This window comes from Salvelinus namaycush, unplaced genomic scaffold, assembly GCF_016432855.1.
Source record: "Salvelinus namaycush isolate Seneca unplaced genomic scaffold, SaNama_1.0 Scaffold404, whole genome shotgun sequence".
NCBI lineage: Eukaryota > Metazoa > Chordata > Actinopteri > Salmoniformes > Salmonidae > Salvelinus > Salvelinus namaycush.
Window position 1 is genome coordinate 123,436 of NW_024061053.1, and position 12,664 is coordinate 136,099.

Consider the following 12,664-nt stretch of genomic DNA (forward strand, 5'->3'; position numbering starts at 1 on the left):
TGGTGACCAAACGATTACCAGAGGGATTATCAGATGGACTGTTAGGGAAAATCAATTTCAAAGAATGATGCGGTGACCAACGATACCAGAGGGATTATCAGACTGGACTGTTAGGGAATCCATCAAGAATGAGCGGTAACCAACGATTACCAGAGGGATATCAGGACTGGACTGTTGGGAATCCATTTCCAAGAATGATGCGGATGACCAACGATACCAGAGGGATACAGACTGGTACTGTTAGGGAAATCCATTTCCAAGAAGATGCGGGTGACAACGTATTACCAGAGGAGATTATCAGTATGGACTGTTAGGGAATACATTTCAGAATGATGCGGTGGACCAACGATTAACAGAGGGATTACAGACTGGACTGTTAGGGAATCCATTTCAAGAATGATGCGGCGACCAACGATTACCAGATGGATTAGTATCAGACTGACTGTTAGGGAATTCATTTCAAGAATGATGCGGGTGACCACGATTACCAGAGGGATTATCAGACTGGACCTGTTAGGGAACCCATTTCAAGAATGATGGGGCGACCAACGATTACCAGAGAGGATTATCAGATGGACTGTTAGGGAATCCATTCAAGAATGATGCGGCGACCAACGATTTACAAGAGGGATTATCAGACTGGACTGTTAGGAGAAATCCATTTCAAGAATGATGCGGCGGCGACCAACGATACCAGATGGATTATCAGGACTGGATGTTAGGAATCCATTTCAAGAATCATGCGTGGGCGCGACAAAAAAAAACCAACGAATTACCAGAGGGATTATCAGACTGGAACTGTTTAGGGAATCCTTTCAAGACTGATGCCCGTGTGACCAACGATACCAGAGGGATTATCAGACTGGACTGTTAGGGAATCCATTTCAAGAATGTTGCGCGTGACCAACGATTACCAGAGGGATTATCGACTGGGAGGCTGTTTAGGGATCCATTTCAAGAATGATGCGGTGACCAACGGATTACCAGAGGATTATCAGATGGACTGTTAGGGAATCCATTTCAAGAATGATGCGTCGTGACCAACGAGACCACGATTACCAGAGGGATTATCAGACTGGACTGTTAGGGAATCCATTTCAAGAATGATACGGTGACCAACGATTACCAGAGGGATTATCAGACTGGACTGTTAGGGTAATCCATTTCAAGAATGATAGCGGTGACCAACGATTACCAGAGGGATTATCAGACTGGACTGTTAGGGAATCCATTTCAAGAATGATCGGCGACCAACGATTACCAGAGGGATTATCAGACTGGACTGTTAGGGAATCCATTTCAAGAATGATGCGGCGACCAACGATTACCAGAGGGATTAATCAGACTTGACTGTTAGGGAATCCATTTCAAGAATGATGCGGCGACCAACGATTACCAGAGGGATTATCAGACTGGACTGTTAGGGAATCCATTTCAAGAATGATGCGGCGGACCAACGATTACCAGAGGGATTATCAGACTGGACTGTTAGGGAATCCATTTCAAGAATGATGCGGCGACCAACGATTACCAGAGGGATTATCAGACTGGACTGTTAGGGAATCCATTTCAAGAATGATGCGGCGACCAACGATTACCAGAGGGATTATCAGACTGGACTGTTAGGGAATCCATTTCAAGAATGATGCGGCGACCAACGATTACCAGAGGGATTATCAGACTGGACTGTTAGGGAATCCATTTCGAGAGGGATTATCAGACTGGACTGTTAGGGAATCCATTTCAAGAATGATGCGGCGACCAACGATTACCAGAGGGATTATCAGACTGGACTGTTAGGGAATCCATTTCGACGCCAGCTGAGAGGGATTATCAGACTGGACTGTTAGGGAATCCATTTCAAGAATGATACGGCGACCAACGATTTCCAGAGGGATTATCAGACTGGACTGTTAGGGAATCCATTTCAAGAATGATGCGGTGACCAACGATTACCAGAAGGATTATCAGACTGGACTGTTAGGGAATCCATTTCAAGAATGATGCGGCGACCAACGATTACCAGAGGGATTATCAGACTGGACTGTTAGGGAATCCATTTCAAGAATGATACGGTGACCAACGATTACCAGAGGGATTATCAGACTGGACTGTTAGGGAATCCATTTCAAGAATGATGCGGTGACCAACGATTACCAGAGGGATTATCAGACTGGACTGTTAGGGAATCCATTTCAAGAATGATGCGGTGACCAACGATTACCAGAGGGATTATCAGACTGGACTGTTAGGGAATCCATTTCAAGAATGATGCGGTACCAACGATTACCAGAGGGATTATCAGACTGGACTGTTAGGGAATCCATTTCAAGAATGATGCGGTGACCAACGATTACCAGAGGGATTATCAGACTGGACTGTTAGGGAATCCATTTCAAGAATGATGCGGCGACCAACGATTACCAGAGGGATTATCAGACTGGACTGTTAGGGAATCCATTTCAAGAATGATGCGGCGACCAACGATTACCAGAGGGATTATCAGACTGGACTGTTAGGGAATCCATTTCAAGAATGATGCGGCGACCAACGATTACCAGAGGGATTATCAGACTGGACTGTTAGGGAATCCATTTCAAGAATGATGCGGCGACCAACGATTACCAGAGGGATTATCAGACTGGACTATTAGGGAATCCATTTCGACGCCAGCTGAGAGGGATTATCAGACTGGACTGTTAGGGAATCCATTTCAAGAATGATGCGGCGACCAACGATTACCAGAGGGATTATCAGACTGGACTGTTAGGGAATCCATTTCGACGCCAGCTGAGAGGGATTATCAGACTGGACTGTTAGGGAATCCATTTCAAGAATGATACGGCGACCAACGATTTCCAGAGGGATTATCAGACTGGACTGTTAGGGAATCCATTTCAAGAATGATGCGGTGACCAACGATTACCAGAGGGATTATCAGACTGGACTGTTAGGGAATCCATTTCAAGAATGATGCGGCGACCAACGATTACCAGAGGGATTATCAGACTGGACTGTTAGGGAATCCATTTCAAGAATGATACGGTGACCAACGATTACCAGAGGGATTATCAGACTGGACTGTTAGGGAATCCATTTCAAGAATGATGCGGTGACCAACGATTACCAGAGGGATTATCAGACTGGACTGTTAGGGAATCCATTTCAAGAATGATGCGGTGACCAACGATTACCAGAGGGATTATCAGACTGGACTGTTAGGGAATCCATTTCAAGAATGATGCGGTAACCAACGATTACCAGAGGGATTATCAGACTGGACTGTTAGGGAATCCATTTCAAGAATGATGCGGTGACCAACGATTACCAGAGGGATTATCAGACTGGACTGTTAGGGAATCCATTTCAAGAATGATGCGGTGACCAACGATTACCAGAGGGATTATCAGACTGGACTGTTAGGGAATCCATTTCAAGAATGATGCGGTGACCAACGATTACCAGAGGGATTATCAGACTGGACTGTTAGGGAATCCATTTCAAGAATGATGCGGCGACCAACGATTACCAGAGGGATTATCAGACTGGACTGTTAGGGAATCCATTTCAAGAATGATGCGGCGACCAACGATTACCAGAGGGATTATCAGACTGGACTGTTAGGGAATCCATTTCAAGAATGATGCGGCGACCAACGATTACCAGAGGGATTATCAGACTGGACTGTTAGGGAATCCATTTCAAGAATGATGCGGCGACCAACGATTACCAGAGGGATTATCAGACTGGACTGTTAGGGAATCCATTTCAAGAATGATGCGGCGACCAACGATTACCAGAGGGATTATCAGACTGGACTGTTAGGGAATCCATTTCAAGAATCATGCGGCGACCAACGATTACCAGAGGGATTATCAGACTGGACTGTTAGGGAATCCATTTCAAGAATGATGCGGTGACCAACGATTACCAGAGGGATTATCAGACTGGACTGTTAGGGAATCCATTTCAAGAATGATGCGGTGACCAACGATTACCAGAGGGATTATCAGACTGGACTGTTAGGGAATCCATTTCAAGAATGATGCGGTGACCAACGATTACCAGAGGGATTATCAGACTGGACTGTTAGGGAATCCATTTCAAGAATGATGCGGTGACCAACGATTACCAGAGGGATTATCAGACTGGACTGTTAGGGAATCCATTTCAAGAATGATACGGTGACCAACGATTACCAGAGGGATTATCAGACTGGACTGTTAGGGAATCCATTTCAAGAATGATACGGTGACCAACGATTACCAGAGGGATTATCAGACTGGACTGTTAGGGAATCCATTTCAAGAATGATGCGGCGACCAACGATTACCAGAGGGATTATCAGACTGGACTGTTAGGGAATCCATTTCAAGAATGATGCGGCGACCAACGATTACCAGAGGGATTATCAGACTGGACTGTTAGGGAATCCATTTCAAGAATGATGCGGCGACCAACGATTACCAGAGGGATTATCAGACTGGACTGTTAGGGAATCCATTTCAAGAATGATGCGGCGACCAACGATTACCAGAGGGATTATCAGACTGGACTGTTAGGGAATCCATTTCAAGAATGATGCGGCGACCAACGATTACCAGAGGGATTATCAGACTGGACTGTTAGGGAATCCATTTCAAGAATGATGCGGCGACCAACGATTACCAGAGGGATTCTCAGACTGGACTGTTAGGGAATCCATTTCAAGAATGATGCGGCGACCAACGATTACCAGAGGGATTATCAGACTGGACTGTTGGGGAATCCATTTCGACGCCAGCTGAGAGGGATTATCAGACTGGACTGTTAGGGAATCCATTTCAAGAATGATACGGTGACCAACGATTACCAGAGGGATTATCAGACTGGACTGTTAGGGAAAAGATTACCAGAGGGATTATCAGACTGGACTGTTAGGGAATCCATTTCGACGCCAGCTGAGAGGGATTATCAGACTGGACTGTTAGGGAATCCATTTCGACACCAGCTGAGAGGGATTATCAGACTGGACTGTTAGGGAATCCATTTCGACGCCAGCTGAGAGGGATTATCAGACTGGACTGTTAGGGAATCCATTTCGACGCCAGCTGAGAGGGATTATCAGACTGGACTGTTAGGGAATCCATTTCGACGCCAGCTGAGAGGGATTATCAGACTGGACTGTTAGGGAATCCATTTCGACGCCAGCTGAGAGGGATTATCAGACTGGACTGTTAGGGAATCCATTTCGATGCCAGCTGAGAGGGATTATCAGACTGGACTGTTAGGGAATCCATTTCGACGCCAGCTGAGAGGGATTATCAGACTGGACTGTTAGGGAATCCATTTCAAGAATGATGCGGCGACCAACGATTACCAGAGGGATTATCAGACTGGACTGTTAGGGAATCCATTTCAAGAATGATGCGGCGACCAACGATTACCAGAGGGATTATCAGACTGGACTGTTAGGGAATCCATTTCAAGAATGATGCGGCGACCAACGATTACCAGAGGGATTATCAGACTGGACTGTTAGGGAATCCATTTCAAGAATGATGCGGCGACCAACGATTACCAGAGGGATTATCAGACTGGACTGTTAGGGAATCCATTTCAAGAATGATGCGGCGACCAACGATTACCAGAGGGATTATCAGACTGGACTGTTGGGGAATCCATTTCGACGCCAGCTGAGAGGGATTATCAGACTGGACTGTTAGGGAATCCATTTCAAGAATGATACGGTGACCAACGATTACCAGAGGGATTATCAGACTGGACTGTTAGGGAAAAGATTACCAGAGGGATTATCAGACTGGACTGTTAGGGAATCCATTTCGACGCCAGCTGAGAGGGATTATCAGACTGGACTGTTAGGGAATCCATTTCGACACCAGCTGAGAGGGATTATCAGACTGGACTGTTAGGGAATCCATTTCGACGCCAGCTGAGAGGGATTATCAGACTGGACTGTTAGGGAATCCATTTCGACGCCAGCTGAGAGGGATTATCAGACTGGACTGTTAGGGAATCCATTTCGACGCCAGCTGAGAGGGATTATCAGACTGGACTGTTAGGGAATCCATTTCGACGCCAGCTGAGAGGGATTATCAGACTGGACTGTTAGGGAATCCATTTCGATGCCAGCTGAGAGGGATTATCAGACTGGACTGTTAGGGAATCCATTTCGACGCCAGCTGAGAGGGATTATCAGACTGGACTGTTAGGGATTCCATTTCGACGCCAGCTGAGACGTGATGAGATACCATCGATTTTTTTCCTTCACAGCGAAACGGAAGATTCTCAATTAGAGGTAAAAATAGAATTGTTGATATCGTATCTTTAAATTAAAAAAACTTATTGGAGGATGGACAGGGGCCAGACCATGAAGCACCACCCAACACAAATTGTAGTCTTTACGAGGCTGGAAACAATGTGTCTGCTTGTATATTTAGCAATGAATCCGACGATAGGAACATGGCTGGAAGACGTCCAACAGCTCTGTTGAACAAGGACAACCACATCTACACCCACAAAAACATATAGTGTGATCAGTTTAACATAGAGCCCCCCCCACCCATCAATACACCGGAAGCTGTCATAGGGTGTATCGTTCAGAGTGTGATGCCCTGACCTGCCTTCCTCCTGGGCTGTTATGTGTGAAACACATCTCACTGTCCTAGAAATGCCTCAGACATGATGGAAACAAGCCCAGATTCCCCCAGGGGGAAATTCCCCTTTAACTGACACATACTTTAGTGCCTCAACATTACCCAGACCAACATGTTGATCAACATAGCTCATAGGGAGCAACACGCAGTTCTCCAGTAAGGCTCTGCAAAGGGTGAAATAATGTGTGTGTACGTGTGCGTGTGTGTGTGTGTGTGTGTTTTAATGTAAACCAACTGTATCACTCAAACAAATTCAACAAGTAACCCAATATCACCGTGACATGCTGTGGCATTGGTACTAAAGCTACATCATTCCAGACCAGTTAAGACTGCAATTGATGTTGAATTATTGTCTGATAAATGACATCCCACCTCCCGTGGTCTTTGCTTATTCTTGTTGTGTGGTTCCTAATCTCTCCTCACCATGGTAACACATGTCCACTGCCCAGAGGGTGGTCTGTACATCAATAGCACTAAAACCTCACATCAAATAAAACACAGACGGGTGTCCCACTGGGGATGTCTTTGATGGTCGCACCGATGGCATTTACTACACAGCGTGTTCTCTTAATGTTGCAGGTGTAGTAACCCTGGTCTGTTTGGTCACTGCTGTGTTGGGAAGAAACAGAAAGATATAATTTTACAGTTTGACATTTTGCTCTGACAAAGTTATTTTACGTGTGAAGTTACAGTAGAAGGAAGACAGGGGGTCAAAAGGGACTATAACAGGGATACCCTCATTAAAGGGATAGGCTAATCAAAGGGATAGCCTAATTAAAGAGATATGCTAATTAAAGGGATAGCCTAATTAAAGGGATAGGCTAATTAAAGGGATAGCCTAATTAAAGGGATAGCCTAATTAAAGGGATAGCCTCATTACAGGGATAGCCTAATTAAAGGGATAGCCTCATTTAAGTGATAGCCTAATTAAAGGGATAGCCGCATTAAAGGGATAGCCTAATTAAAGGGATAGCCGCATTAAAGGGATAGCCTAATTAAAGGGATAGCTTAATTAAAGGGATAGCATCATTAAAGGGATAGCATCATTAAAGGGATACCCTCATTAAAGGGATAGCCTCATTAAAGGGATAGCTTAATTAAAGGGATAGGCTAATTAAAGGGATAGCCTAATTTTCAAAGGATTCCGGGTGGCAGTTGGGAAAGATTAGATGACTGATTCAAAAAATATATGAATTTCTTTGACATCTAGCCACAACAAACAGAGGACAAACAGAGGAGGGAGGGCACTTTTGACTAGGACTCAGCTGTTACTGGCGAGTCGACTCCACACTTCCACACAGTTTAGAATGGTTCAGAACGGTCGAGAGAAGTGGTTGACACGAACGCACCATGACTGTTGATTAACTACCATGTACTGAGAGATCAGAGAACACTAGGCCCCTACTGTCAGAGGGCATTACTAGAGAGAACAATCACACTGAGTAGTACAGGACGCAACCTTGTAATCTGGAGACGTTTGAGGTTAGATTAGAGACTCCCTCCTAGAGTGAGAAATCACAGTGTGTCGTGCAGACAGTACTTTAACTCATGTAGGGCTACAGGACACAACCTTATACTCGTCAGCACAGGATCTAGTAATAATCTGTGGATGTACTGAGGGTAGAGAGACACCGCCTAGAGAGACCACGCTAGTCTTGATTAGAAGATCATCTGTATCTGTGTGTTGTTTTTATAGCGGGTCACTGGGAAGAAAAACCTCCCACAGCTGCCCTGGAGCTGTCCTTAAGTTACACGGCAGTAGTGTGAAGCCAGGCTAAACACATCTTTCACAGCTAATGTCCCTGAGCTGCCAGGGTTACTGAGGAGCAAGGGCATTCAGGGTACAGTTAGATACACTTGGCTGAACAAAGAGTAACTGAGGGCCAGCTGTGTGAGGGGAAGAAGTAGCCATAACAACAGTAATCAGGTCACGACCTGACACTGACCCTGCCTCAGTTGGGCTGGCCAGACTGTGTGTGTGTGCGTGTGTGTCCGCCTGCCTGCGAGTGTGTGTGACTGTGTGCGCACTTGTGTGTGTGTGTGTGCCTGTGAGTGTGTGCTCAAACTTCACGCCGTCTCTCATCCCTCTCTCACACAGAGAGACATCCATCCATTTAGTCAGAAGTGGCCGTTAAACCACAGCTGACAGCAGAGGAACACTAATGACCCAGAATCCTGTGCAGCGAACCATGGGCACCCATTAAACGAGCAGCACCACTGCACAAACACACACACTACCACGTCACCCATCACCTCACCTCACCTCACGTCTCCCACGGTCACTGCCTCTCTGACACAAATTACAATCTCCACCCAGCCTCCCAGACAGGCTATTTTTCAACACTCCAAGTGTATCTGAAAAGTGTCATTGTTTATAGGGAAAACATACCAAATTGAGGTAGTAAGATTCCTACCAGTATTTTAATCTTTATCATTCCGATGACATAATGAGCTGCGGGGGAGATGTGGTTGTAATTATCTTTGTAGTGAATAAGTAGGGAACACTATATTTGACCAAGAGACAGATGACTTGTCAATATAACCGCTGTGGGAGAATTGTCCTCGTAGGAACTTGTGTGGCTCCATATTGATTTACCTCATACTCAAACTCCTCTGGCCTGTCCACTTCAGCTGGGGTGTTGGAGAGGTACTCCGGACACTCGTAGAATTCATGCTCCATTGTGTGGATGGAGTGACAGCTGAGGAGAGAAAGATGTGTGAGTAGCAAGCTGGTTTCAACACCTTTCTCCCTGTGTTGTGCATATTGGTCGCTAACAAACATCCCTTTTACAACCCCCAGTAAAGCAACTAATGACAGGGATCTATACACACATTTTAAACATGGACACGTTTTAACAAGACAAAAAACCCATGTAAGTGACAAAACCTGCAAAAAGAACCCGTAAAAAGCCATCTTTGTGTCCTCTGTAATATATTGATTAACAGATGGTTACTTGGCGCGTATACAGAGACATGTCAGCCCTGGGTATAACCAGCCCACAGTAACATCACTGTTGTTTAGAATCACAACAGCATCCATTCTGCCTTCCCCTTATCAGCCGTATCACAGACGAGGGAACGGAGGATTTGCAGTTTATAGGACAAATGTATTTAATTTCTGTCCCAGTAAAGACCTATAAATAGACTGAGAATGAACGTAACGCTGTATAACAGTCACTCCATTTGTTTTTAATCACCTTGTAAACTCTTAAAGGAAATGGATGCAGCAGTCTGGCTGCACTGCAGACACAGTTATAACATGCCAGTTGGAGAGCATCCTAATGACATTAACGGGATGTGATCAGCTGTACTGGGGAGGGGGGGGGGCGGCGCAGTAATTCTGCTGTACTCCATGACACAGTAGAGGCTCTGATCAACCACATCAGGTTGATGTAACCCATAATAAAGCATCTCCATCTTGAGGAGAACTATCCAAGGGGCCACATATACAAATGTATACATTCACCCCAGTAAGTCACTTTGGATAAAAGTGTCTACTAAAGGCATATATTATTACACATGTTATTAATAACGGGGTAACCCACGTTCTTTCTGAATAAAGGGTTTATTTATTAGAAAGTTCCGGTAGAAAATTCAGGCCAAACCCATGAGTCACATACAGGACATGTATTACTCAGACAGAAGTCTACAACAATGGTTCTCAAATGCTGGCTCCCTGTTTATTAACCCCTAGTGAGGTTATCTCTATGGCAACGAGGCACACCTCACCTGACAACAGGAAGTGTTAGGATAGAGGCTAGGGTTAGGTTAAGGGTTAGGATGGAGGCTAGGGTTAGGTTAAGGGTTAGGATGGAGGCTAGGGTTAGGTTAAGGGTTAGGATAGAGGCTAGGGTTAGGTTAAGGGTTAGGATGGAGGCTAGGGTTAGGTTAAGGGTTAGGATGGAGGCTAGGGTTAGGTTAAGGGTTAGGATAGAGGCTAGGGTTAGGTTAAGGGTTAGGATGGAGGCTAGGGTTAGGTTAGGGGTTAGGATGGAGGTTAGGGTTAGGATGGAGGCTAGGGTTAGGTTAAGGGTTAGGATGGAGGCTAGGGTTAGGTTAAGGGTTAGGATGGAGGCTAGGGTTAGGTTAAGGGTTAGGATGGAGGCTAGGGTTAGGTTAAGGGTTAGGATGGAGGCTAGGGTTAGGTTAGGGTTAGGATGGAGGCTAGGGTTAGGTTAGGGTTAGATGTCCCTAATCTTTCCAACAGCAGGAAGGGGCAGATAACAGGTTAGAGTTAGAGTTGAGGGTTAGGGTTGAGGGTTGGGGGTTGGGGTTGAGGGTTGAGGGTTAGGGTTGAGGGTTAGATGTCCCTAATCTTTCCAACAGCAGGAAGGGGCAGATAACAGGTTAGAGTTGAGGGTTAGGGTTAGGATGGAGGCTAGGGTTAGGTTAAGGGTTAGGATGGAGATTAGGGTTAGGTTAGGGGTTAGGATGGAGGCTAGGGTTAGGTTAGGGGTTAGGATGGAGGCTAGGGTTAGGTTAAGGGTTAGGATGGAGGCTCGGGTTAGGTTAAGGGTTAGGATGGAGGCTAGGGTTAGGTTAGGGGTTAGGATGGAGGCTAGGGTTAGGTTAAGGGTTAGGATAGAGGCTAGGGTTAGGTTAAGGGTTAGGATGGAGGCTAGGGTTAGGTTAAGGGTTAGGATGGAGGCTAAGGTTAAGGGTTAGGATGGAGGCTAGGGTTAGGTTAGGGTTAGGATGGAGGCTAGGGTTAGGTTAGGGGTTAGGATGGAGGCTAGGGTTAGGTTAAGGGTTAGGATAGAGGCTAGGGTTAGGTTAAGGGTTAGGATGGAGGCTAGGGTTAGGTTAGGAGTTAGGGTTAGATGTCCCTAATCTTTCCAACAGCAGGAAGGGGCAGATAACAGGTTAGGGTTGGAGTTGAGGGTTAGGGTTGAGGGTTAGGGTGGAGGCTAGGGTTAGGTTAAGGGTTAGGATGGAGGTTAGGGTTAGGTTAAGGGTTAGGATGGAGGCTAGGGTTAGGTTAAGGGTTAGATGTCCCTAATCTTTCCAACAGCAGGAAGGGGCAGATAACAGGTTAGGGTTGAGGGTTGGGGTTGGGGTTAGGGTTGAGGCTAGGGTTACGGTAAGGTTTAAGGCTAGGGGTAGGGTAAGGGATAAGGTTAATGTTAAGGTTAGGGTTAGGATTAGATGCCCCTCACCTGTCTGACAGCAGAAAGGGGCAGATGTCGGGTACAGGTGGAGTAGCAGGCCTCAGCTTAGCCAGGGCCATGATGTGTTCAAAAGTGATGTCCGTCTGCGTGCACACGTCCACCACGTGAACTTCCTGTAATGTTTGGTGTGAGTGGGCGGGGTTGCCATGGCGACGGACGACCTGCACCACGATGGGGTCTCTCCTGATGACCTCCACCACCTCGTCATGGCTGGCCTTGGAGTAGTCCCTGCCATTCACCTGAACAGGGAAGAGAAAGAAGAGTCTTAAACCTATGTATACTGTACAGGAATAACTAGGTGTCTATGTGATGAGTCAGTACCACAAAAGCTAGACTCTTCCGACAGCCAAGTCCCCACCATTTCCAAGTCCCCACCTTTTCCAAGTCCCTTCCATTCCCAAGTCCCCTCCATTCCCAAGTCCCCACCATTCCCAAGTCCCCACCATTCCCAAGTCCCCACCATTCCCAAGTCCCCACCATTCCCAAGTCCCTTCCATTCCCAAGTCCCCACCATTCCCAAATTCCTACCATTCCCAAGAACCTACCATTCTCAAGTCCCCACCATCCCCAAATTCCTACCATTCCCAAGAACCAACCATTTCAAGTCCCTACCATTCCCAAGAACCTACCATTTCAAGTCCCTACCATTCCCAAGAACCTACCATTTCAAGTCCCTACCATTCCCAAGAACCAACCATTTCAAGTCCCCACCATTCCCAAGTCCCCTCCATTCCCAAGTCCCCACCATTCCCAAGTCCCCACCATTCCCAAGTCCCCACCATTCCCAAGTCCCCACCATTCCCATGTCCCTTCCATTCCCAAGTCCCCACCATTCCCAAA

General features: G+C 46.2%; 1 protein-coding gene across 1 annotated transcript in view; it reads right to left on the bottom strand.

Moving 5' to 3' along the window:
• Positions 1–12,664, bottom strand: part of pdzrn4 (PDZ domain containing ring finger 4) — a 159,721-nt gene that overhangs the window by 93,264 nt on the left and 53,793 nt on the right. Inside the window, exons 2-3 of the mRNA XM_038986063.1 lie at positions 11,813–12,063; positions 9,253–9,355 (exon numbers count right to left, since the gene is read on the bottom strand). Of these exons, the coding sequence (XP_038841991.1) occupies positions 9,253–9,355; positions 11,813–12,063 (354 nt within the window). The remainder of the gene's footprint in view (positions 1–9,252; positions 9,356–11,812; positions 12,064–12,664) is intronic.